This window comes from Mustelus asterias, chromosome 7 (genome assembly GCF_964213995.1).
Source record: "Mustelus asterias chromosome 7, sMusAst1.hap1.1, whole genome shotgun sequence".
NCBI classification, from domain to species: domain Eukaryota; kingdom Metazoa; phylum Chordata; class Chondrichthyes; order Carcharhiniformes; family Triakidae; genus Mustelus; species Mustelus asterias.
Genome location: NC_135807.1, coordinates 14,882,470 through 14,910,456, shown reverse-complemented (window position 1 = coordinate 14,910,456; position 27,987 = coordinate 14,882,470). Strand labels below are relative to the sequence as shown.

At 44.1% G+C, this 27,987-nt stretch overlaps 1 protein-coding gene across 3 annotated transcripts; it reads right to left on the bottom strand.

Moving 5' to 3' along the window:
- Nucleotides 1–858: 858 nt before the first annotated feature.
- LOC144495577 (uncharacterized) lies at nucleotides 859–27,817 on the bottom strand. Of its 3 annotated transcripts, none has more exons than XM_078215712.1 (8): nucleotides 20,764–21,223; nucleotides 18,448–18,587; nucleotides 16,468–16,541; nucleotides 15,544–15,627; nucleotides 11,055–11,148; nucleotides 8,015–8,189; nucleotides 6,257–6,351; nucleotides 859–4,603 (listed from the first exon to the last, which is right to left on the bottom strand). In XM_078215712.1, exons 3-8 carry the CDS (start codon nucleotides 16,539–16,541, stop codon nucleotides 4,457–4,459), a joined length of 669 nt encoding a protein of 222 aa, XP_078071838.1. In that variant the 5' UTR covers nucleotides 18,448–18,587; nucleotides 20,764–21,223; the 3' UTR covers nucleotides 859–4,456. The 3 variants fall into 3 exon arrangements, with proteins under 3 accessions (XP_078071838.1, XP_078071839.1, XP_078071837.1); XM_078215713.1 differs by lacking the exon at nucleotides 20,764–21,223 and adding an exon at nucleotides 19,295–19,347; XM_078215711.1 differs by lacking the exons at nucleotides 16,468–16,541; nucleotides 20,764–21,223 and adding an exon at nucleotides 27,680–27,817.
- Between the last annotated feature and the right edge of the window lie 170 nt (nucleotides 27,818–27,987).

Sequence of the window (27,987 nt, the reverse complement as noted above, 5' to 3'; positions counted from 1 at the left end):
ACCACAAAGGGTCATGAACGAAGCCCAGTCCAATCCGTAAATCAGCCTCCCATCCATTGACTCTGTCTACACTTCCCGCTGCCTCAGAAAAACAGCCAGCATAATTAAGGACCCCGCACACCCCGGACATTCTTCTTCCACCTCCATCCGGAAAAAGACATTAAAGTCTGAGGTCACGTGCCAACCGACTCAAGAACAGCTTCTTCCCTGCTGTCATCAGACTTTTGAATGGACCTACCCGTATTAAGTTGATCTTTCTCTACACCCTAGCTATGACTGCAACACTATATTCTGCACTCGCTCCTTTCCTTCTCTATGTGCGGGTATGCTTTGTCTGCATAGCATGCAAGAAACAATACTATTCACTGTATACAAATACACGTGACAATAATAAATCAAATGCCTCACTAGGTGACAGCTATTCCGGTGGCACAGTAGCACAGTGGTTAGCACTGCTGCCTCACAGCGCTAAGGACCTAGGTTTGATTCCCGGCTTGGGTCATGTCTGTGTGGAGTTTGCACGTTCTCCCCATGTCTAAGTTTCCTCCCACAGACCAAAAATGTGCAGGTTAGGTGGATTGGCTATGCTAAATTGTCCCTTAGTGTTAGGGGTACTCACTAGGGTAAATGTATGGGGTTATGGGGATAGGGCCTGGATGGGATTGTGGTCAGTGCAGACTCGATGGGCCGAATGGCCTTCTTATGCACTGTAGGGATTCTATGATTCTCGCGTTTGCTATCTTTTGCATTTTTAAGCTGGAGTTAGAAGGCATGTAATGTTGAGAATACGGCAATAATGAACTTGACTATTTCAATTGAAAAATAGGAAGTAACATGTTTTCTACATAAAACATAACAAATAATTAAATATTTTATTAGAAAAACACAAAATTCTTCCAAATTTGCTGTAGACTGCATATAGAGACATCACAAGTCACACCCTAGAGTTGAGATGATTGGGTAATTCACTCATCAATCACTCCTGGACAATTCACAGTGTAAGTGACTGGGATTGATTCAGTTCATGTCATTTGCATTGTCGAACTATCCTCCACGCACTGCATGTTGCTGGAGAAATAATCCTTGTGTCGGGTGATTCTGCTGCAGAATCGGTTCTGTTTGCTGTTGTGCGTAAAGACTCTTTAAATGGATAAATAAATTAATGAATAAATAGATGCTGTTTGCTATAAAACAGATTCAGCCTGCTTAAGTCTTGCCTGCATCCAACTCATTTCCTGATTCTGTTTGTTTAGTTTGGTTCCTCTACATACTTCCCTACAAGAGCGGGAAATGTAGTCACATGCTTTTACCAATGTTTCAATGAAGTACCCAACCACAAGCCAGCATAATTATGGACCTCCACGCACCCCGGACATTCTCTCTTCCACCTTCTTCCGTCGGGAAAAAGATACAAAAGTCTGAGGTCACTTACCAACCGGTTCAAGAACAGATTCTTCCCTGCTGCTGTCAGACTTTTGAACTCACCTGCCACGCACTAAGTTGATCTTTTTCTACACCCTAGCTATGACTGTAACATTACATTCTGCACTCTCTCATTTCCTTCTCTATGAACAGTATGCTTTGTCTGTATAATGCGCAAGAAACAATACTTTTCACTGCTAATACATGTGACAATAATAAATCAAATCAAAGTGGATAAATTGTCTCCTCCTCCAATATGGAGAAAGATTTAGTTTGTGTTTGGTGTCCACTTGTATTCCAGCCATTGGTGTAATTGTTCTTACTGCTCGATGGAGGGGTACAAGTTAGCAAGAAATGAGCTGAAAAAGAGGCTTAGGAGAGCTAGGAGGGGGCATGAGAAGTCCTTGGCGGGTCGGATCAAGGAAAACCCCAAGGCCTTTTACTCTTATGTGAGGAATAAAAGAATGACCAGGGTGAGGCTGGGGCCGGTCAAGGACGGCAGTGGGAATTTGTGTATGGAGTCAGAAGAGATAGGAGAGGTGATGAATGAATACTTTTCTTCGGTGTTCACCAAGGAGAGGGGCCATGTTTTTGAGGAAGAGAGGGTGTCACAGGCTGATAGGCTGGAGGAAGTATATGTTCGGAGGGAAGATGTCCTAGCAATTTTGAATAAACTGAAAGTTGATAAGTCCCCTGGGCCTGATGAAATATATCCTAGGATTCTTTGGGAGGCAAGGGATGAGAGAGCAGAGCCTTTGGCTTTTATCTTTGCGTCCTCACTGTCCACGGGGGTGGTGCCAGAGGACTGGAGAGTGGCGAATGTTGTTCCTCTGTTTAAGAAAGGGAATAGAAATGACCCTGGTAATTATAGGCCGGTGAGTCTTACTTCGGTGGTCGGTAAGTTGATGGAAAGTCCTTATGATAGGATTTACGACCATTTAGAAAGATGCAGCTTAATCCGGGATAGTCAGCACGGATTTGTGAAGGGCAAGTCTTGCCTCACAAATTTGATAGAATTTTTTGAGGAGGTAACTAAGTGTGTAGATGAAGGTAGTGCAGTTGATGTCATATACATGGATTTTAGTAAGGCGTTTGATAAAGTCCCCCACGGTCGGCTTATGAAGAAAGTAAGGATGTGTGGGATAGAGGGATGTTTGGCCAACTGGATAGGTAACTGGCTATCTAACAGAAGACAGAGGGTGGTGGTGGATGGAAAATTTTCGGACTGGAAACCGGTTACCAGCGGAGTGCCACAGGGATCAGTGCTTGGTCCTCTGCTATTTGTAATTCTTATAAATGACTTGGAGGAGGGGGCTGAAGGGTGGATCAGTAAATTTGCTGATGACACCAAGATTGGTGGGGTAGTGGATGAGGTGGAGGGCTGTTGTAAGGCATTTGATAAAGTCCCCCACGGTCGGCTTATGAAGAAAGTAAGGATGTGTGGGATAGAGGGAAGTTTGGCCGATTGGATAGGTAACTGGCTATCTAACAGATATAGATAGGATGCAAAGAGATATAGGTAGGATGCAGAACTGGGCTGAAAAATGGCAAATGGAGTTTAACCCTGACAAATGCGAGGTGATTCATTTTGGTAGGACAAATTTAAATGTGGATTACAGGGTCAAAGGTAGGGTTCTGAAGAATGTGGAGGAACAGAGAGATCTTGGGGTTCATGTCCATAGATCTCTGAAGGTTGCCACACAAGTGGATAGAGCCGTGAAGAAGGCCTATAGTGTGTTGGCGTTCATTAACAGGGGGTTTGAGTTTAAGAGCCGTGGGGTTATGCTGCAACTGTACAGGACCTTGGTGAGACCACATTTGGAATATTGTGTGCAGTTCTGGTCACCTCACTACAAGAAGGATGTGGAGACATTGGAAAGAGTGCAAAGGAGATTTACCAGGATGCTGCCTGGTTTGGAGGGTAGGTCTTATGAGGAAAGGTTGAGGGAACTTGGGCTTTTCTCTTTGGAGCAGAGGAGGTTGAGAGGAGACTTGATAGACGTTTATAAGATGATGAGGGGGATGGATAGAGTGAACGTTCAAAGAGTATTTCCTCAGGTGAATGGAGCAGTAACTAGGGGGCATAACTATAGGGTTCATGGTGGGAGATATAGGAAGGATGTCCGAGGTGGGTTTTTTACTCAGAGAGTGGTTGGGGTATGGAATGGACTGCCTGCAGGGATAGTGGAGTCAGAAACTTTAGGAACATTTAAGAAGCTATTGGATAGGCACATGGAGTACTTTGGGATGTTAGGGAGGAAATAGCTTGATCTGGGTTTCAGACAAAGCTCGGCACAACATCGTGGGCCGAAGGGCCTGTTCTGTGCTGTACTGTTCTATGTTCTATAACCCTATGCTACTCACCTTCCCCCACAACAATCGGGAGAAAATTGGGATTCGAGTATAAATTGCACTCAGTTTCTTCTCAAATTAATTTGCACAAGTAAAGTCTACCATGAACTAATTCATTTGGGCAAGGGTTTAAAATTTCATACTTTTGAACTGCGGTAAAAATAAATCCCTTGCAATATTTAAGAGTGGTAACTTGGTAAAATTGGCTTTGTATTAATTATTTTAAATCAGTGTTTATCCACCACCTGTGGGTCAGCCAAGCTTTAAAAAAAAATAAACAAAACTGTTTCCTAGTTAGATTGGGGTGGCCAGCTCCTTAGTAAATTCAAATAAAACATTCTGACCCTTTCCAAATATGCTTATTACTATCCTTGTACCCAAAAGATCATCTTGGATTCTGGAGCTTCCTCAAAGGCTTGTGAGCGATTGTGATTTGCGGAAACTCCCACTGGTGACTAATGCAACGAGGGGCACGGCCAGATTTCTGGATAGCAACGGCTGCTAACTACAATTTGTGCTTAAATTTCTCGATCTTTTGCATCTTGGTACTGGGTGAGTCACGCTGAAAACAACAGAGCAGCAATACCAAGCTCTTAACTTAGAAATGGAAAAATTCTAAAAATATGATCATTCTTGTACATGAAAAAGAGCTGATCTCAGGCGCAATGAACTCATTCCCTTTTCAGTCTACGGCCACTGGACGCAATGCTTGTGGAAACGGAAGTCCATATTTTTGACACATTTTTCGTAGGCACTTTTCATACTCTTTATTCAGTTTAGCAGATTCTTGCAGAGCGTACTTTAAATCTTCAATTTCTTCAAAGAAACCCTATAATAAACATACAATCATCAAATTAGTATGATGTAGTAACCATAAAATCACATTCAAACGTATGTCGTAACATTTATTGCACTTTACATGAAGGAACAAAAGACTATCCAATAGCGAAATGCCAGCATAATACTGCTTTGAATATTCAATGGGACTATATCCTGACTCCACGTTGGATGAAATGTAAAGGAAACTCTATAGGGATCAATGTGCACTGAAATTTGATCAGTATTCATAAATAGGTAACGAACTCTAACCCCACAAAATCTCCTTGCCCCATTGAATGCAATAAAATCCTGGCAATTTATCACAACATCTAGATTACAAAGAGAGGTATTACTGGATTAGATGCAGTGTTAAATGCTCAACAGGGTACTTATTTCATCACGCACACCTCCAGGACGGCACGGTGGCACAGTGGTTAGCGCTGCTGCCTCACAGCTCCAGGGACCCGGGTTCAATTCCGGCCTCGGGTCACTCTCTGTGTGGTGTCTGCACTTTCTCCCCGTGTCTGAGTGGGTTTCCTCCGGGTGCTCCGGTTTCCTCCCACAGTCCAAAGATGTGCAGGTTTGGTTGATTGGCCATGCTAAATTGACCCGAGTGTCAGGGGGATTGACAGGGTAAATGTGTGGGGTTAGGGGAATAGGGCCTGGGTGGGATGTGGTCGGTGCAGACTTGATGGGCCGAATGGCCTCCTTCTGCACTGTAGGGATTCTCTCTCTCTCTCTGAAAGCAGTCAGCCAAAAGTTGCTTTTCAAAGTTGAGAAGCTTAGGAATGCAGAAAACAATGGAAGGGTTAAGTTAGTGATTCCATGATGCCAAGCTTGTGTTCTAAGAACAAAAGTATAAAAGTTGGAGTGTTATGGTAAGGTTATATAAGGCATTGGTGAGGCCGAATTTGGAGTATTGTGTACAGTTTTGGTCACCTAGTTACAGGAAGGATGTAAATAAGATTGAAAGAGTGCAGAGAAGGTTCACAAGGATGTTGCCGGGACTTGAGAAGCTGAGTTACAGAGAGAGATTGAATAGGTTGGGACTTTATTCCCTGGAGCGTAGAATATTGAGGGGAGATTTGATAGAGGTGTACAAGATTTTGATGGGTATAGATAGAGTGAATGCAAGCAGGCTTTTTCCGCTGAGGCTCGGGGAGAAAAAAACCAGAGGGCATGGGTTAAGGGTGAAAGGAGAAAAGTTTAAAGGGAATATTAGGGGGGGCTTCTTCACGCAGAGAGTGGTGGGAGTGTGGAATGAGCTGCCGGATAAAGTGGTAAATGCAGGGTCACTTTTAACATTTAAGAAAAACTTGGACGGGTTCATGGATGAGAGGGGTGTGGAGGGATATGGTCCAAGTGCAGGTCAGTGGGTCTAGGCATAAAATGGTTCGGCACAGACAAGAAGGGCCAAAAGGCCTGTTTCTGAGCTGTAATTTTCTATGGTTCTAAGGCAGGGAAATATAATGGTTAGTTATACAGACTGCAGGAGCACTAGATCACGGAGAGCTGGAACGGTGGTCATTGCACATGTATGGATTGGTACAAAGCCCTGTACATGCACCATTGATCAATCTAATTATTAAAATAAATTAACCAGACATGGAAGATGGCTAAGCTAAATACTGCTTACAACAAGTCACGAGTAAAACAACAATACCTTGTCCAATCCAGCCAGCTCATTTTTCAGGTTTCTTCTCTCCTTTGTGAGTTTATCCTTTTCCTTTTGCAGCCTTTCTATCTCAAACAACAACTCTGCAGAAAACCACAAAAATTACAGAATTGCAAATGTGAAAATAACAACATGCTGAAACAGGCTATAATGTTTTTTTTTGTCATCAGTAGAAGTCTTTGTTGATGGTTTCAAGCACATTGATTGTATTTTTTTGTGGTGTCCATTTTGTAATTGTTTTGCTCTGTTCTTTCACTGGTAGCTGTCAATCCACAGAGCATGAGAGCAAATCCACTCCGAGATGGTCAAGGAAACACAACAGCATCCCATGAATGAGTCTCCCTCAGATCACTTCTCTGAACATCCATGTCTGACCACTTCTTGGAGCTCCGCTATGGCAAAGTTGGGATTGGGAATTCAGAAATGGGAAAATTTAATTTTATATCCCACTTTAGTTTCTAAACTTTTGTAGAAGGTGAAGTATATCAGAGTTGAATGAAAAAACACAATGTCAACATCAGCCCCTCATTCACAAGCTAGCTTCACATGAAACTTTAGCCCAAAAGACGTGCTGGTTAGGTGCATCGGCCGTGCTAAATTTTCCCTTAGTGTACCCGAACAGGCGCTGGAGTGCGACGACTAGGGAATTTTCACAGTAACTCCATTGCAGTGTTAATGTAAGCCTACTTGTGACACTCAGAAATAAACTTTAAAACAATATGTCTTTAACTCCACAACCTCTTGAAGTGGAGCTGCCGGTGTTGGACTGGGGTGGACAAGATGAGAAGTCACACGACACCAGATTTCAAATAAACCTGTTGGACTATAACCTGGTGTCATGTGACCTCACATCTCAACCTCTCGAAGACAACATTTCCAATTCCCAAGCTATATATCCTTCTAAACTGTTTGAATACTAGAGCCCATTTACAGTAGATCTGTGTTCATGTAAAATGTTAAGAACTGGTTTCAAAACATCCCAAAATGTTGTTTCTTTTAGGCAAAAAAGGGAATTCCATCCCCCCCTTGTGTAGTAGATTCATTCACATCTCAGAGATTGTAGACAGTGTTCTAACAGAATGCACCACTCGTAAGTGGAAAAAATGGGGACATATGAATGGATACATTTTCTGTAACTTTAAGTTACTGCTGTTAATAAGGGAGAAATGATATAGAACCGTCCCTCAGGTGAAAGGGGGGGGGAATCAGACACACATCTTACAGGATGGACCTTGATAGGCTAAACAATTTTATTTCATTCCACCGTTTGTTATGCTTTCATGGAATATTAAATCTGCAAGTCAGCACATATTACACTGTGGCCTTAGAAAAGTTCAATACAGCTTGTTCAGTGGATTAATGTACTTCTGAGCTACATAGATCAGAAGAGGTCCAAGGCTCAGTCCATGGTCTGTGCTAAGTTAGTTGATCTCAGCCTAGATGATAATATGGTACAAATGGCCTCAGTGTCTCTGAAGCTTGAGGTTGGGGAAGGGGTTGGTGGATGGGATGGGATTCGCAGCTAGACTTCCCATTCCTGATCACCAGACAAATGAATCCCGTCAGAAGATGTGGATGTCATCAGGCAAGGTCAGGAGGGGGGCCTGGTCTGTGATACTTCCTTCCCCTTTTCACAGTCGGAAAGTTTGCCGGATGAAGAATGGCCACTTGAGCCAGTGCATGAGGAACCACATCTCAATATGAGTTAACATCCGCAAGAAGATAAACATTCAGTTAAAGTCTCACCAATGTGAATGCAGTCAGGTGAGCAACATTTCCTGCCCCCAGACCTGTGTTTGTGAGATGCAGAGTCTGCTGTCAGAGTCCTTCGCCTCCTCCGCGTGGGAGTGTGTTCACATTCCAGTTGCTGAATCCTTTGCTTTGATGTCACAAGCTGTAATTCTAACTCATGAATGTTCATCTGGAAGGTGCAAGAGTGAAGAACCAAAACATTTTTTAAGATGTCTAAACCGTAAGTATAATTGAGGGATCTAGGTAATTGTGACTAAAAGGTAAGCTTTCTGTCTACAGAATATCATTTTACGTTTCTTCAATTGCAACACACTTCAGATCAAAATCACAAAAAATAAAAATAATGCAGGTTTTTAAATGCAAACCATTTCCAGGATCAGAAATTGTCTGATACATGTTTAAGCTGAAACTGTTATGATCCAATCTGGTGTTAATACTGGACAAGTCATATCCTCGGGTAGAACCTGGCTTGACAGATGCCAGAAACCGTGGAGGGCAGTCACTGAACACATTCACAGGAGTCTGGTGGAGCAGTTTTTACACAAGGAATAAAACATTCATTGAGAAAAAAGAACTATATTAACAAGGTTGGAAAGATTTAAATACAAACACCAGTAAATGATCAAATCACACTGCTCCTTTATACCTTTACAAATGCATACAAATCTGTAAAAATAACACAATTTACAATATCTATCTTACACTCTAATACTCATGGTAAGTATGTGGTACTTGTAAACCAGTAGGCGAACTGTGACCAGACACACCACACTCTAAACCAAATGATAAAAGTTACGAAAGCAGGTTGAAAGGATTTCTTGTTATCCTCCCCAGACAGGAACCAACTGAACTCTGTCTTTCTCATAAAGGTTTCCAATCTCCACACTCGAAGAGATTGCCTTCTCTCCCAAATGATGCTTCCACACGGACAACTTCAAGGATCCACCTCCAGAGTTTCAGCTTCACCTCCCGATGTTCCTTTCCCTTGGATCTCCGCTTATACCCAAGATTCATTTTCCATGCACACTCTCAGGTTATTAGGCAGTGCCAAGAAGAACACTACTGCTCCAAAGATACTTCTGTTCTCTTGGCCCACAGCGCAAAGTTACCAGCATTTTGGCTGCCTCCTCGGATCTTCAGGCTTCGCCTTAGCACTCTTTGCTCCAACTCTGCTCTTTGCAGCTCTTTCTCTTTAATTTAGAGCCTTTTCCTCTGCTCCTTACTTTTAACCTCACTCAACAGGGCCTGTTTCCTGTCCTTGTCCCTTAACTAGACTGTTGCCTTTTTCTTTCACTCCCTGGTTTGGGGCCTTCTCCCTGTCCGCCTCATGAGTCTTGTTCCTTGGGTCACACTCTCTACAATGGCACTTGCCTTACAGATCACCTGACCTTTTTTGCACACTGTTCACTCTTGTTCTTTTTCTTCTTCTGCGCAGGCACAGGGCTGGTCTCTGATCTGAAGTTGTAAAAGAAGTGAACTGTGTATGTGCACATGGCGGGTCCCCGGATTGGAGACAAGACATTAACAAACTGGGCATGTGCGGCCATTCTCTGACCAGCACGTGCGTGAAATCAATGAACTGGGCATGTGCGATCATTCTTTGGCCAGTGCATGTGCAGTAGTCCCAAGAACGTGAAGAAACACTATGTGCACGTGAGGTCATTCTACGGCCGGCATATGTGCAGAGACCCAGAGGCCTGCTGGGAACTGGAGTTTCCAGGCTCTGAATTCCCGACATAAGGCAAGTCTTGTTTTTTCATCGGAAACTTCATCACAAAACTTATTACTTGTTTGTCTGGTTTACTGTTTTCACAATGTTTTTAATGATATATATTCAGATGCCAAGCCATTAAATGTATATTAGACATATTTTGTACCTTTTCTTTTGTATGATGGATTGGCACCCCGAGCCGAAATCAACAGATGTATATATACTTTTAATTTCTTTTAAACTAAACTTCAAAAGAACTTCAATTGTCTTTCTGAGGCTGACTTCCTGAGAGAAAACAGTTATTCTGAAAGCAATATAAAGCAGGCCAGAGATCACCTGTGGTGCAGTCGACTATAATTTGCCACTCAGGTTTAGTCTGAGACTGAGTTTCTGGTAGTTTAGTCTGACAGATAGCACAGGAGAATGCTTTTATTTTCAATTTTCCATGCAACTAGAATTGTCAGTGTTTTTTTGTTGTAAATTTACTATTTATATTTGAAACCCGTTCATTTATCTGGTTAATAGTCAGTTAACCTGCCCAATAGGCTGACAGGCTATGATCTGAAGAGATAACAACATAGTGGTCAAACTACAATGACAGAAGCCTTCTGCTTGACCACTAGGTTCACTACATTTACCCAGATACAAGATGAATTAAAGCATGCTCTCGGCAACTTCCACACCCAAAGCCCCGGCCTATCCAATTTTGGCTTCAGTGCAACCCAGATTTTATTTGCTCAACATCGATGGGTTTGCCTTCAGCTTTTAGGCCATTAACTCTGGAATTTCCTATCGAAAGCTTTCTGTTTCTCCACCTCTCTCTCTGCTTTTAAAGCCCTCCTTAAAATCTACCTCTTTGAGCAAGCGTTTGGTGACATGTCCCAGTATCTCGGTGTAATATATTCTTTGAAAACACCTTGGGACATCTTACTACTTCATAGGCATGATGTAATCGCAAGCCGTTACTGAGTGAGGGCTCACAGGAATGGTGTGTGATGTTTAACCTGAATAAAGTGCTCTAATGTGAACAGATAACTGAGGCACAAGAAAAGAAAACCTCTAAGTTTCCTTGAATGGGTCAATTTTTTTATCCATAAGCAAAACAAAAGGCGAGCTTAAATAAGCTTGCAGCCCTGTTTTAGATCAAATCCAGTACAGACCCCAAATGCCTTCCACTTAACTCACAGACACTGAACCTAGGTTACTCTTACAGATCAAGTGTTGTCAATTCTAATTCATTCTAAACCAACAATATTTCACGTATACACATCTACTCAACAAAGCAGAAATGAAACAGTCCTAACACAAAAATACCAAACTTACAGTGAGTTTAGAGATGGTTTCACTCTGTTCCTTGTTGGTTTTAATTTCTTTATCGTAACGTTTCTGTAAGGTATTGTACATCTGTAGCAGTCGACTAGATAAACAAAAACAACAGATTTAGTTCCAGAACATGGAAACATAGAAAATAGGAGTAGGTTATTCAGCCGTTCGAGTCTGCTCAGCCATTCAATATGATCACTGGCATGTGGGAGTCTTTTAAGGAACAGTTGTTAGGGCTGCAGGACAGGCATGTGCCTGTAAAAAAGAAGGATAGGAAGGATAGGATTCAAGAACCGTGGATAACCAGGGAAATTGAGGGATTGGTCAAAAAGAAAAGAGTGGCGTACGTTAGGTCCAGGCAGCTAAAAACGGAGGGAGCTCTGGAGGAATACAAAGAAAGTAGGAAAGAACTCAAATGAGGAATTAGAAGGGCAAAAAGGGGTCACGAAATATCCTTGGCAGACAGGATTAAGGAGAATCCCAAGGCATTTTATTCATACGTTAGGAACAAAAGGGTTGTCAGGGAAAAAAATCGGACCTCTCAGGGACAAAAGTGGGGAATTATGCTTAGAGCCCAAAGAAGTAGGGGAGATCCTAAATGAATACTTTGCATCGGTATTCACAAAGGAGAGGGATGTGTTGACTGGGAGTGTCTCGGAGGTGAGTGTTGACCCGTTAGAGAAAATCTCCATTACAAGGGAGGAAGTGTTAGGTTTTTTAGGGAATATAAAGACTGACAAATCCCCAGGGCCTGATGGAATCTATCCAAGGCTGCTCAGGGAGACGAGAGATGAAATCGCTGGGCCTCTGACGCAATTCTTTGTCTCGTCACTGGACACAGGTGAGGTCCGAGGATTGGAGGATAGCTAATGTGGTCCCATTATTTAAGAAGGGTAGGAAGGATAACCCGGGAAATTATAGGCCGGTGAGCTTGACGTCCATGGTAGGGAAGCTGTTGGAGAGGATTCTTAGAGATAGGATGTATGCGCATTTAGAAAGGAATAAACTCATTAACGTTAGTCAGCATGGTTTTGTGAGAGGGAGGTCCTGCCTCATTAACCTGGTGGAGTTTTTTGAAGAAGTGACTAGAATGGTTGACGAGGGAAGGGCCGTGGATGTCATCTATATGGACTTTAGTAAAGCGTTTGACAAAGATTGGTGCAAAAGGTTGGATCTCATGGGATAAAGAGGGAGGTGGCTAGATGGGTGGAGAACTGGCTTGGTCACAGAAGACAGAGGGTGGTAGTGGAAGGGTCTTTTTCCGGCTGGATGCCTGTGACTAGTGGTGTTCCGCAGGGCTCTGTATTGGGACCTCTGCTGTTTGTGATTTACATAAACGATCTGGAAGAAGGTGTAACTGGGGTGATCAGTAAGTTTGCAGACGACACAAAAATGGCTGGACTTGCAGATAGTGAGGAACATTGTCAGAGGCTACAGAAGGATATAGAAAGGCTGGAAATTTGGACAAAGAAATGGCAGATGGAGTTCAATCCAGATAAATGCAAAGTGATGCATTTTGATAGAACTAACGTAGGGGGGAGCTATACGATAAATGGCAGAACCATAAAGGGTGTAGATACGCAGAGGGACCTGGGTGTGCAAGTCCACAGATCCTTGAAGGTGACGTCACAGGTGGAGAAGGTAGTGAATAAGGCATATGGCATGCTTGCCTTTATAGGACGGGGCATAGAGTATAAAAGTTGGGGTCTGATGTTGCAGTTGTATAGAACGTTGGTTCGGCCACATTTGGAATACTGCGCCGAGTTCTGGTCGCCACACTACCAGAAGGACGTGGAGGCTTTAGAGAGAGTGCAGAGGAGGTTTACCAGGATTTTGCCTGGTATGGAAGGGCTTAGTTATGAGGAGAGATTGGGTAAACTGGGGTTGTTCTCACTGGAAAGATGGAGGATGAGGGGTGACCTAATAGAGGTGTATAAAATTATGAAAGGCATAGATAGGGTGAACGGTGGGAAGCTTTTTCCCAGGTCGGTGGTGACGTTCACGAAGGATCATAGGTTCAAGGTGAGGAGGGGAAGGTTTAACACGGATATCAGAAGGACGTATTTTACACAGAGGGTGGTGGGGGCCTGGAATGCGCTGCCAGGCAAGGTGGTGGAGGCAGACACACTGGGAACATTTAAGACTTATCTAGATAGCCATATGAACGGAGTGGGAATGGAGGGATACAAAAGAATGGTCTAGTTGGGACCAGGGAGCGGCGCGGGCTTGGAGAGCCAAAGGGCCTGTTCCTGTGCTGTATTGTTCTTTGTATCACAGCTGACCCTCTATCCCAACGCCATACCCCTGCTCTCTCTCTCTATCTCCCTTGACACCTGTAGAGTCTAGAAATCTATTTATTTCCTTCTTAAATGTATTCAGTGACTTGTCTCTACAGCCTTCTTTAATAGAGAATTCCACAGGTTCACTGCCCTGAGTGAAAAGGTTTCTCCTCATCTTAGTCCTAAATGGCTTACTTGAGGCTGTGAAACCTTGTTCTAGGTCCCCAGCCAGAGGAAACAATATCCCTGAAACCAGTCTGCCCAATCCTGTCATAATTTTATACATTTCAATGAGATCCACTCTCATTCTTCTAAACTCCAGTGAATACAGGCTTAGTCAACCCAATCTCTCCTCATACGACAATCCTATCATCCCATGAATCAGTCTTGCTTCACTCCCTCTATGGCAAGTATATCCTTTCTTAGATAAGGAGACCAAAACTGCACACAATCCTCCAGGTGTGGTCTCACCAAGGCCACATACAGCTGCAGTAAGACTTGTTTCTGTGAGAAAGTCCTCTTGCAATGAGGGCCAGCATACCATTTCCCTTCCTGCCCGCTTGCTTTCAGTGACTGATGTACGAGGACATCCAAAAGGATCACCATTTCTGAAATAACGCATTGGATTACCCTGAGGGCAGTAAGATTCAGCAATGTAATATGGAACTGGTGTCACATGTTGGCACACTAGGTAGGACTGGCGGGATATTGTCAATAGATTGCCAGATTCTTTGTTTTAATTCTACAACAGATTAACATGGGCTACTTGGAGAGTGCCATAACCATGGGGCTATCCACGTTTGTTCCAGTAGTTTGTGTGTATCCTAACGTTCCCATGACACAACTCAAACAGGTAGCTCACCAGCTCTCCTGACCAACACCTCATGCAGTTCATTGGCCATTCATAGAATAGAAGAGTATCATAGAATCCCTACCGTGCAGGAGGCGGCCATTCGGCCCATCAAGCCTGCACCGACAACAATCCCACCCAGGCCCTATCCCCATAGCCCCAAGTATTTACCCTAGCTAGCCCCCCTGACACGAAGGGGCAATTTAGCATGGCCAATCAACCTAACCAGCACATCTTTGGAGTGTGTGAGGAAACCAGAGCACCCAGAGGAAACCCATGCAGACATGGGGAGAAAGTGCAAACTCCACGCAGACTGTGACCCGAGGCCGGAATTGAATCCGAGTCCCTGGCGCTGTGAGGCAGCACTGCAAACCACTGTGCCACCGTGCCATCCTTAAGTCATCTCATTGCTGAGATGCTGGTGGTGTGAAATAGCTGCAGTATTTCCCTAGTCACAACTCTTCAAGATAGCTAAATATGTTTTCAGTAATTTGAGACACTACTGAGGGACCATGCAACACAATGGGTGGAATTTTAGGAGATTGATTCTAAGTGTCCAGCTAGTGTGAAAATGGGAGAGTTCCTGATTCATTTTTTGGGTGCGTTTTCACGCCCAATCTTATGCACTTAGTCATTGAAAAAAATGGTCTAGACAGTTTCTAGTTGCTGCAGGCAGTGGGCTGGGCTTAATTCGTCAGCCAGCTCTCCACATCATCTCATTTTTCCTCAATGACTACTTGTCTGGAACCAACGATCACTTAAACAGGACCTCATGGGCATAGATCCAGATAGACTTCCATTTATTTAGTGACTATCAGCGTTAGTTCTATAAAGGTTTGGCCTTTCTCTTAGAAATTTCTTCCAAATTCAGAGACCAATAAAAAATTGTCACTGTGATTTATTGAGGCAGGAGCAAACAAGGTTACTGAGGACGAGGTGATGATGGTGGTGGTTGGGGCAAGGAAAATAAATGCTGGGTTACAACATGAATTTGGAGCAGTTGTGGCCTGACATAATGGTCAAAACTCCTTTAATGCTTTAATTCTTTTTGCTTCAAGTTCATTTGCTCTAATTTGAGACAAAGTTTCGTTATCTCTTTCTGCTCAAGGCATAACTATCTTTGAAAATGATGTGGAGATGCCGGCATTGGACTGGGGAAGGTACAGGAAGTAGTCTCACAACACCAGGTTAAAGTCCAACAGGTTTATTTGATAACACGAGCTTTCTGAGCGTTGCCCCTTCATCATGTTGAATGGGCAGTGCTCCGAAAGCTCGTGCTACCAAATAAACCTGCTGGACTTTAACCTGGTGTTGTGAGACTTCTTATTGTATCTTTGAAAACAACAACTAAAATACGTACTTGCTCCTTTCATCGGTTTTTGAAATGCTGCTCTCTTTGACACCTGTTCTGTGCCATGGTTGAGGTTCTGTCTGTATTTGAGCACTTGAAAAACATTCAAAATTGTGACAATTAGTATTTGTTTGTAATGTCTTTGACATCAATTTACCAATTATCCCCAACAATTATTACAGTAAGCCTGTACCCAACCTTCTTCCATTAACACTTGTAAACAGCTAGTAACTAGTGCACACAAGTAGAGGTGATATACCCTCTAATTCATGTTGTATGAATATATTCTCGGTCTATTCCTACTAAATTTGGCATTGTAGAGTGCTCTGTGCGAGAACTCAAGGTAGACAAGCTGTCCCTTGTCACTTTAGGCACTTACATATTTTGTTGAACCTAAATTTTACGAAAGGATTAAAAAGGAAATTGCTGCAACATCATTAGTTGCAGACTCAAGACCTTCAGCTGAGAGGTTAACTATAATGTCAACTAAACGTCATTTAAAGCAATCAATAACTTTTTTTATTCATTCATGAGATGTGGGTGTCACTAACTAGGCCAGCATTTATTGGCCATCCCTAGTTGCCCTTGAACTGAGTGCCTTGCCAGGTCATTTCAGAGGGCATTTAAGAGTCAACCTCATTGCTGTGGATCTGAAGTCACATGTAGGCCAGACCAGGTAAGGATGGCATGAGTGAACCAGATGGGTTTTTATGACAATCGACAATGGTTTCATGGTCCGCATTATACCTTTAATTCCAGATTGTTACTGAATTCAAATTTCACCATCTGCAGTGGTGGGATTCGAACTGCATTTCCAGAACTTTACCCTGGGTCTCTGGATTACTGGTCCAGTGACAATATCATTACAGCCACAGCTTCCCCGAAATATGAAAGCACTGCTTGGCAGCGAGAAATAACAGAACAAAAACAAACCTGTGGATCCAGTCAACAGTAAATGTAAGCCAAAAACAGAAAATGCTGGAAAATCTCAGCAGGTCTGACAGCATCTGTGGAGACAGAGTACAGTTGATGTTTCAAGTCAGGATGACCCTTCATCAGAGCTCCAATTCATTCACTGGATGTGGGCATCACTGGTAAGGCCAGCATTTATTGCCCATCCCTAATTGCTCTTGAGAAGGTGGTGGTGAGTGACTTGCTAGGCAGTTATGAGACAAGTACAGTGTGTAGATCTGGAATCATACACAGGCAGCGGACCAGCTAAGAACGGCAGGTTTCCTTCTCTAAAGGACATCAGGGGGTATTTCTGATGATTTTGCAGTTATTTTGTTTTGCAGCTAATTTGATGAATTAGCCACCATTACCGATACTAGCTTTACTCCAGGTTTATTTAACTGAGTTTAAATTTGAGTATTGCTGCAAAAAAGAGACATGCTGTTGATGCTTTATGTCTTGTACTCATCAGGACAAGATGTAAGAATGTCAAATTTCAAAGGGAACAACAATTTAAGCTACATGAGGAAAAGGGGTGCTGATTGGTTGGCAGTCAGCTCTGAGAAGTCAAGATGTTGCCATGGTGAATGCGCCAGGAAGCTATTGTTCTTCCACCTTGCTGGGAAATCTCTTTGTCCCCTGCTGTTGTGTTCTCCAGGGTGTGGCAGGTGACATTCATCAACTTTAGCAGTTGTACAGTAAATGGTGCTCGAGCCATTGACTTGTTAAAGTAATATACTCGCACAGTAGCATCCCTGTTCTGATGTGAATAACATGAGTCCAGAACCAGGGGGTCACAGTCTGAGGATTCGGGGTAGACCATTTAGGACGGAGGTGAGGAGACATTTCTTCACCCAAAGAGTGGTGAGCCTGTGGAATTTATTACCACAGGAAGTAGTTGATGCCAAAACATTGAATGTATTCAAGAGGCGGCTGGATATAGCACTTGGGGCGAATGGAATCAAAGGTTATGGGGAGAAAGCAGGATTAGGCTATTGAGTTGGACGATCAGCCATGATCGTGATGAATGGCGGAGCAGGCTCGAAGGGCCAAATGGCCTCCTCCTGCTCCTATCATCTATGTTTCTATGTAACTCCAGGCTGTTTCTGCTATCAGGTCTTTGCTGTTGTGTGGTTACGTTTATCAAAATCCATCTGGTTTACATATTACAAAGAAATGTTTTTTGTCACAATGCTTTTGTTTATTCAAAAAAGGTGTCACATCTGGACATATTCCTTTTGTCTGCAGAGGGCAGGATATTAATTTATGTAGCTCCTAGCAAGAAAAGCTCAGAACATAATGTCTAACATTAGATGTGATCCCACAATTGGGCAGCATTTGCTGAAAAATCCCAGATTCACAGAATCATAGAGTGCAGAAGAGGCCCTTCAGCCCATCAAGTCTACACTGACATGTGAGAAACACCTGAACTCCCACCTAACCCCATCTGCCAGCACTTGCCCCATAGCCTTGAATGTTATGACATGTCAAGTGCTCATCCAGATATTTTTTAAGGGATGTGAGGCAACCCACCTCTATCAGTCCCCAGGCAGCGCATTCCAGACCATCACCACCCTCTGGGTAAAAAAGGTTTTCCCTCACATCCCCTCTAAACCTCCTTCCCCTCACCTTGAACCTCATGTCCCCTTGTGACTGACCCTTCAACTAAGGGGAGCAACTGCTCCTTATCCACTCTGTCCATGTTCCTCATAATCTTGTACACCTCGATCAGGCCGCCCCCTCAGTCTTCTCTGCTCCAACGAAAACAACCCAAGCCTATCCAACCTCTTTTCATAGCTTCAATGTTTGCAAAGAATTACACTAACAACCAAGTTAAAATTATCAGTCAGGATTGCAATGTAGCTCACTTTCGCTCACTAGAAGGCAATGCTGTGGGATTCCTAAGTACTGTATGTTTGCGCAGCTTCAGGAAGCGCTAAGTTTTTCTTGGATGACACTTACTCTCTGGTAGTTACAAAGTCCCTCATCAGCTGTTGCATTTGCAGTTTTCCCTGGATCTCTGAAAGTTCACTCTCCAACTGCTCATTCTTCAGCCGAAGTTTCTTCAACTTTCTCTGTGCGTGCTCATTTTCCGCACAAAGCTGCAGAAACACGTGGAAGCGGAATTAGCACGGTTCACAAATAACATTCCTAAAACTCATTTCTAATGACTCCTTTGTGACCTTTCTATTATCAGGGAAAGGAATCTGCACTTTTCAGCTGTGTATTTGTACCTTCTTATTTATCTTTATGAAAGTATCTAATTTTTCTTCTCACTTAATCCGCATCTCCCCGAGCTACATCCTGCCTCTGACTGAGATGACGGGCAAGTCTACTCCTGTAGCTCTTCATTGATGGCATCTTGAGACAACTCATTGAAAATTAATAGCCATGGGACACCTCTCACTCTCAACTCTCCTACTTTTGTAAGGTTAGTGATTCAGCATTAGGGGCCAATTAAATCTGTGGTTTGTTTTCCTCCACCATAACTTAACATTAGTGCTCTAACATTCTGCCAGCGCCATTTTACTCAACCAACCCCCACAAATTTAAACACATCCTCAGTTTTAAAGTTAACAAATGATCTCGGATCAGTTGTTGTTTGTGGAAGAGAGTTCCCAATTTCTGTCTTTGTTCATTTGAGGCCATTTGACCCTTTGAGTATTTCCTAATTTTACCCCTAGGTGAAGTGAGAATGCCTGCCCTTGATGCAGCTTCAAGGCAGCATTTGACCAAGTGTGGCATCGAGGAGCCCGAGCAAAACTAGAGTCAATGGAAATCAGAGGGAAACTCTGCCAGTTAGCTTTACCTAGTGCAGAGAAAAATGGTTGTGGTTGTTGGATGTCAATCAACGCAATCCCAGGACATCACTGCAGGAGATCCTCAAGCGTAGTGTCCTAGGCTCAACAATCTTCAATTACTTTCCTTCCAACATAATGTCAGAAGTGAGGATGGTCACTGAATAATGTTGAGCAATATTCTTGACTCCTCAGATTCCATGTCCATATGCAGCGAGACCGAAACAACATCCAGGCTTAGGCTGATAAGTAGCCAGTAACATTTGTGCCACACAAGCGCCAGGCAATGACCATTGCAAAAAAAAGACAATCTAACCATCTCTCCTTGACATTCAATGGCATTACCATCACTGAATCCCCCATTATCGCCATCCTGGGGGGTTACCATTGGTCCAGTTCAGTTTCTGGTCAGCCATTTCAATACTGTGAGTATACCGTGGGCAGCACGGTGGCACAGTATACAGCGCCAGGGACCCGGGTTCGATTCCCGGCTTGGGTCATTGTCTGTGTGGAGTTTGCACATTCTCCCCGTGTCTGCGTGGGTTTCCTCCGGGCGTTCCGGTTTCCTCCCACATTCTGAAAGACGTGCTGGTTAGGTGCATTGACCCAAACAGGCGTCAGAATGTGGTAACTAGGGGAATTTCACAGTAACTTCATTGCAGTGTTAATGTAAGCCTTACTTGTGACTAATAAACAAACTTTTATTTTATAAGGTCAGGTCAGAGGCTAGCAATTCTGCGGCGAGCAATTTACATAGAACATAGAAAAATTACAGCACAAACAGGCCCTTCGGCCCACAAGTTGCGCCGGTCATGTCCCTACCTACCTAGGCTTATATATAGGCTTACCTATAACCCTCAATCCTATTAAGTCCCACGCACTCATCCAGAAGTCTCTTAAAAGACCCTATCGAGTTTGCCTCCACCACCATGACGGCAGCCGATTCCACTCACCCACCACCCTCTGAGTGAAAAACTTACGCCTGACATCTCCTCTGTACCTACTCCCCAGCACCTTAAACCTGTGTCCTCTTGTAGCAGCCATTTCAGCCCTGGGAAAAAGCCTCCGAGAATCCACCCGATATATACCTCTCAACATCTTGTACACCTCTATCAGGCCACCTTTCATCTTCCATCTCTCCAAGGAGAAAAGACTGAGCTCCCTCACCTATCCTCATAAGGCATTCCACCCAATCCAGGCAACACCCTTGTAAATCTTCTCTGCACCCTTTCAATAATTTCTACATCCTTCCTGTAATGAGGTGACCAGAACTGAGCACAGTACTCTAAGTGGAGTCTGACGAGGGTCTTATATAGCTGCATCGTTATCTCCCGACTCCTAAATGCAATCCCTCGATTGATAAAGGCCAGCACACCATACGCCTTCTTAACCACCTCCTCTACCTGCGAGGCCGATTTAAGAGTCCTATGGACCCGGACCCCAAGGTCCTTCTGATCCTCTACACGGCTAAGAGTCTTACCTCCTGTCTCCCCAAAGCCTGTCCACCATTTACAAGGCTTGAGTCAGGAGTGTGATGGAATACTCTTCACTTGCCTGGATATGTGCAGCTCCAACATAAGGAACTCAATTGGCACTCCATCCACCACCTTAAAACGTCACTCCTTCCACCATCAATGCACAGTGGCTGCAGTTTGTACCATTTCCAAGATGCACTGCAGCAACTCACCAAGGCTCCTTTGACAGCACCTTCCAAACCTTTGACTTCCACCAACCAAGGGTGCAAGGGCAGTGGTCGCGTAGCAACACCACCCAAGTTCCCCTCTGCACACTATACTGACTTGAAACTATATCGTCATTCCTTCACTGTCACCTGGTCAAAACCCTTCCTATCTTTATTGTGGGCATAACTAAACCACATGGACTGCAGTGGCTCAAACTGGCAGCTCACCACCATCTTCTCAAGGGCAATTAGGGATGGGCAATAAATGCTGGCCTGGCCAGCGACACCCACATCCTGTGAATGAATACATTTTTTAACAATCTGGCTGTAAACTTTAGACTAGACCCCTAGTCCTAGATTCTCAAAGCAGTAGAAATAGTTTCTATCTATCCAATCTATTCCCGTAATAGCATAAAAACCTTGATTAAATCACTCCTTATCTTTCTAAATTCTGGGCATAGCAAGCAGAGTTTATGCAATCCCTTCAGGGATCGTTCTAGTAAATCTACGTTCCAATGAAAGCCAATTGGATGATTTTTTACTTGATTGAACACAATAATTTTGCTGTCTTCAATATTTTTATAACTAATAAGGAAAATTTGTAAGATTTTTTAAACCCTTGCATCCTAATCTTTTAGATGTAAAGGTCAGTATTCATCAGCTTTTTTGGTTATTTTCTGTGATCCAGGTATCCTGACTCTCCCTCAAGTCTCTTTTGGATCTCCACTGCTCCCAGCTTTTCAAATTTTGAAAGTACTCTCTCTCTTCTATCCTTTTTAGGCCCTCACATTTGCCAACGCTGAATTTTTTTCTAATCTAGGCTGAGAAAGTTTGAACAGGCGACAGAAGCTTCCAGTGTCAATATGAAGCAATGGAAACAGAGCAGTCACGGGCAGGGTTTAAAGGTCCTGCTGTTTGTTCTTTGACCTGTGGGCTGAATCCAAAGAAAATTACATCACAGGAACTGGCCCTTCGGCCCCCCAAGCCTGCACCAAACATGCTGCCCATTCATTGCCACGTTAGACAATCCCGGCTTTCATTAAAAGGGACAAAATAATCTAAACTTTATCACTTGCTTTGATAAACCAAGCTATGAAATTGGTGTTGTCACGAGTACTTTAATTAAGCATAGTAGTCAATATGTAAAATTTATACAATATCAATGATTAGCACTGCTACCTCACAATTCAATTCCGACCTCGGGTCCCTGTCTGTGCGGAGTCTGCACGTTCTCCCCATGTCTGGGTGGGTTTCCTCCGGTTTCCTCCCACAGTCCAATGATGTGCAGGTTAGGTTGATTGGCTAAATTAACCCTAATGTCAGGGGGATTACCAGGGTAAATGTATGGGGTTACGTAAATAGGGATCTGGGTGGGATTGTGGTCAACGCAGACTCGATGGACTGAATGGCCTCCTTCTGCACTGTAGGGATGCTATGATTCTATCTATTTAGAATCATAGAATCCCTGCAGTACAGCAAGGGGCCATTTGGCCCATCGAGCCTGCACTGACAACCATCCCACCCAGGCCCTATTTCAGTAGCCCCACGTATTTACCCTGCTAATTCCCTGACACTAAGGGACAATCTAGCATGGCCAATCAACCTAACCTGCACATCATTGGACTGCGGGAGGAAACCAGAGCACCCGGAGGAAACCCACGTAAACACAGGGAGAACGTGCAAACTCCACAGTCATCCAAGACCTGAATTGAACCCAGGTCCCTGGCGCTGTGAGGCAGCAGTGCTAACCACAGTGTCACCATGCAGCCAAGTGTAATTATAGAATTGACTTTCTAAATTTGGATTGTAGCAGGGAGTACATTTGCACTGTGAAGTAGTTCAACACTGACTATATAGGTATATGCTAAGCTTCCATGGAGTTGTTCAATGTAACTCAAAGTATGCACTGTATTTACTATCACACATTGTGACCATTCCTCCAATATTCCTTCTTAACCTCTCTGTAGCTTTGGACATGGCTGACTACGCTATCCCTTCGAAGAGACAACTCTGGGGACTACTCAGTGTCTGGTTTCACTGCTACCTCTCCTTGACTGACCTCTCAGTTTAAATCTCAGCAATGTGTTTGATTCCCAAACTGGAGCTTCTGAAACTATATCCTCACCACCACAAACATTGCCACTCAGCTCAGCTGCTCATTCGTCCTTACCTCAGCGCCAGACTGGACAATTCCAATGCTCTCCTAGCCAACCTCTCATCCCTCATCATCTTTAAAGTTCAGTTTCTATTGCACACCAAGTTCTTACTCACTGATCACTCTCACCTTTGCTGAGCTAAGGAAGCTGGTCGCCAGCACCTTCATAGAATCCCTACGTTGCAGAAAAAGGCCATCCGGTCCATCTAGTCTGCACTGACTCTCCAGAAGAGCATCCCAGCCAGGCCCTCCCTTCCACCCTGTCCCCCTAATCCCATGCATTTAGAAGAAAGAAAAGTACAGCACAGGAACAGGCCCTTCAGCCCTCCAAGCCTGTGCCGATCATTATGCCCTAACTAAACTAAAACAAATCTCCTGCCCTTGCTCGGTCCATATCCCTCTATTCCCTCCCTATTCATGCACCCAGATGCCTCTTAAACGTTGCTAATGTGCCTGCTTCCACCACGGTGGCTAGCACAATTCCCTCACAGCGCCAGGGACCCAGGTTCGATTCCGGCCTCGGGTGACTGTCTGTGTAGAGTTTGCACGTTCTCCCCATGTCTGCATGAGTTTCCTCCTACAGTCCAAAGATGTGAGGGTTAGGTTGATTGGCCATGATAAATTGCCCCTTAGTGTCAAGGTGATTAGGAGGGTAAATACATGGGGTTACGGGGTTGAGATTGTTCGGTGCAGGCTCGATGGCCTCCTTCTGCACTGTAGATTCTATGATTCTACCTCCTCTGGTAGCACATTCCATGCACCCACCACTCTCTGCGTGAAAACCTTCTCCTGCACACCTCCCTTAAACTTCCCCCTCTCACCTTGAACCTGTGCCCCATTGTAATTGATACTTACACCCTGAGAAAAAACCCTCTAGACTATCCACCCTGTCTGTGCCTCTCATAGTTTTGTAGACCTCTATCAGGTCTCCCCTCAGCCTCCGTCTTTCCAGTGAAAACAATCCTAGTTTATTCAACCTCTCCTCATAGCCAACACCCTCGAGACCAGGCAACATCCTGATGAACCTTATTTGCACTGTTTCCAAAGCTTCCCCGTCCTTCTGGTAGTGTGGTGACCAGAACTGCACGGAATACTCCAAATGCAGCCTAGCCAAGGTTTTATATAGCTGCAACAGGATTTCCCAACTCTTGTACTCAATGCCCCAGCCAACGAAGGCAGGTAAGCTATATGCCTTCTTAATCACCTTCGCCACCTGTGTTGCCACTTTTTGGGAATTGTGGATCTGCGCACCCAAATTCCTCTGTATGTTAATGAATTTACCATGGCTAATCTACCTAACCTACACATCTTTGGACCCAGAACTTAAAATTCTCAGCCTTGTGTTTAAAACCTTTCCTAACTATATAATATTCTCCAGACATTCAACTCCTTTTCAAATCAATTTCCCTGACTCTACCCACCCTTTGCCACACTCTGGCTGGCCTGACCCATAGCTCAATAATTCACTGCCTTTAACAGCAGCTACACTCCAAAAGCACTTCATTGTCTGTGAACAGTTTTGATTTCCTTATCCAGGAACATTGTGGCATTGGAGAGAAGGTTCTCTAGGTTGATCCAGGGTATGGAGGGATTTTCTTATGACGAGAGGTTGAGACAGTTTGGCCTGTGCTCACTGGAGTCTAGAAGAATGAGAGAAGACCTTATTGAGACATATAGGATTCTCAGGGGGCTTGCCAGGGTGAGATTCAGAAAGGTTGCTTCCCCTTATGGGAGAGTCTCGGACCAGAGGACATAATCTCAGAGTAAGGGGTCGCCCATTTAAGACAGAGATGAGGAGGAATTTCTTCTCTCAGAGGGTGGTGAAGCTGTGGAATTCTTTACCACAGAGGGCTGTAGAGGCTGGGTGGTTAAGTATGTTCAAGGCTCAGATAGACAGATTTTTAATCAGTAAGGGAATCATGGGAAAGTGGAATTGAGCATATCATCTCATTGAATGGCAGAGCAGACTTGATGGGCCAAATGGTCTGCTTCTACTCCTACGTCTTATTGTCCATAAAACTTTGAGGTGCCCTAAGGTGTGAAAGACTCCATAAATATAAAAGTTTTGTCTTTCTGTTTAACCACCGCTGCTTCTCAATCTAATTTACCTTTGAACCAATCTCTTTGGTCAAAATTATAGTCATCCCTCCTCATATCACCTTTTGCTCAACATTCATTTCCTAAATTACACCTGATATTCTATGAAGGAATTTATGGATTCAGAAATCTTCCCAACCTCAATCCTCATCTTACTAAGGAACACATAGAATCATAGAAACCCTACAGTGCAGAAGGAGGCCATTCGGCCCATCGAGTCTGCACCGACCACAATCCCACCCAGGCCCTACCCCCACATATTTACCCGCGAATCCCTCTAACCTATACATCCCAGGACTCTAAGGGGCAATTTTTTTTTTTTAACCTGGCCAATCAACCTAACCCGCACATCTTTGGACATAGAATCATACAGCAGTAGAGGAGGCCCTTCAGCCCATTGGGCTGTGCCAGCTCTTTGAGTTATCCAATTAATCCCATTCACATGCTCTTTTCTCATTATCCCAATGCATGTGACAGTAAGATATCAAGTCAATTCAATCAATCCAATGCTTTTCTTTTGCAAGTATAGATCCAATTGCCTTTTTAAAGTTACTATTGAATCTGCTTCCATTACCATTTCGAGGAACACAACTCAGAGCGTAAAAAGAATTCTCCTCTTTCCCTCTGATTCTTTTGTCCAATTTTATCTGTCCTTTACTTACCTACCTTCCTGCCTGTGTAAACAGTTTCGCCTTGTACATCAAAACCCTTCATAATCTTTTTTATGCATTCGTGGGACATGGGCGTCACTGGCTGGCCAGCATTTATAGCCCATCTTTAATTGCCCGAGGGCAGTTCAATGTCAACCACATTGCTGTAGGTCTGGAGTCACATGTAAGGCCAGACCAGATAAGGATGGCAGATTTCCTTCCCTAAAGGACATTAGTGAACCAGATGGGTTTTTTCCAACAATCACCAATGGTTTCATGATCATCAGTAGATTCTTAATTCCAGACATTTTTTATTGAATTCAAATTCCACCATCTGCCATGGCGGGATTCAAACCCAGGTCCCCAGAACATTAGCTGAGTTTCTGGATTAATAGTCTAGCGATAATACCACTAGGCCATCTTCTCCCACGAAGAAATCTCTCCTCAACCTTCTCTGCTCTAAGCAAAAGAGTCCCAGATTTCTCGACTTGCAATCATATTTTCCAGCTTGGATCAGTCTGCTACTGATTCACTTGCCTATCCGTTCTCCCAACAGAACTTGGGAAATTGTTTCTTAAACTACATTTGGTTTGCCACTTCTCTTTCCTAATCTTCAAATGTCCCATAAAATCATCCCTTGAATTTTGTCTATGGCCTTTTTCTTAAATTAATTCAGTCCCTGCTTCAAGCCTATCTCTCTCTCTCTAAACCCCCTCTCCCCACCTATGACTGGGGACAAAGGAGGCCATTCAGCCCCTTGAGCCCATTCTTGATTTGATTTGTCACATGTATTAACATACAGTGAAAAGTATTGTTTCTTGCATGCTATAGACAAAACATACCATTCATAGAGAAGGAAATCAGAGAGTGCAGAATGTAGTGTTACAGTCATAGCTAGGGTGTAGAGAAAGATCAACTTAATGCGAGGTAAGTCCATTCAAAAGTCTGACAGCAGCAGGGAAGAAGCTGTTCTTGAGTCGGTTGGTATGTGACCTCAAACTTTTGTATCTTTTTCCCAAAGGAAGAAGGTGGAAGAGAGAATGTCCGGGGTGCGTGGGGTCCTTAATTATGCTGGCTGCTTTGCTGAGGCACCAGAAAGTGTAGACAGAGTCAATGGATGGGAGGCTGGTTTGCGTGATGGACTGGGCTACGTTCATGACATTTTGTACTTTCTTCCATTCTGTCATTCAATGAAGGCTTATTGATTTATTCATGTCACAAGTAGGCTTACATTAACACTGCAATGAAGTTACTGTGAAAATCCCCTAGTCGCCACACTCCGGCGGTGCCTGTTCGGGTACACTGAGGGAGAATTTAGCCTGGCCAATGCACCCTAACCAGCACGTCTTTTGGACCGTGGGAGGAAACCGGAGCACCCAGAGGAAACCCACACAGACACGGGGAGAATGTGCAGACTCCAAACAGACTGTGACCCAAGCCGGGAATCGAACCCGGGTTCCTGGCGCTGTGAGGCAGCAGCACACATTAACTGAATCTATTAACCTTTGTTCTATAACCATTAACCCTTACAAAATTACATCCGAGTTATTAGTTTACCTGATGAACACACTACAGCTACAGCACTATTGCAGAACTGTCCAACACTCCACTCTAACACAGTGTTGAGAGTCCACATTGAGATTGTGACTGTTACAAACTCTTTTCAATTCCCCAGTTGTTATCAGGGAGATGGCGGGGTGGCAGTGTGTGTGTGGGGAGTATAACTCTGCTCCAGACAGCTGCTCTCAGGCCTCGGGCGGTACAGAAAGCTCGCTCTCAGTTTCGGAAAAGCCCCGACACCGACTTTACTCACTTGGAAGCACCTGTGTATCGGCGGGAAGTCCATAACAACCGGCACTGAGTAAGTTCACACTGCAGGCGGCAGCTTGACTCAGAGCACCGGGAGCCCCCTCTCCCACCTGGAAGACCAACACAGCGCCCCCTCCCGCCTGGAAGACCAACACAGCGCCCCCTCCCGCCTGGAAGACCAACACAGCGCCCCCTCCCGCTTGGAAGACCAACACAGCGCCCCCTCCCGCCTGGAAGACCAACACAGCGCCCCCTCCCGCCTGGAAGACCAACACAGCGCCCCCTCCCGCCTGGAAGACCAACACAGCGCCC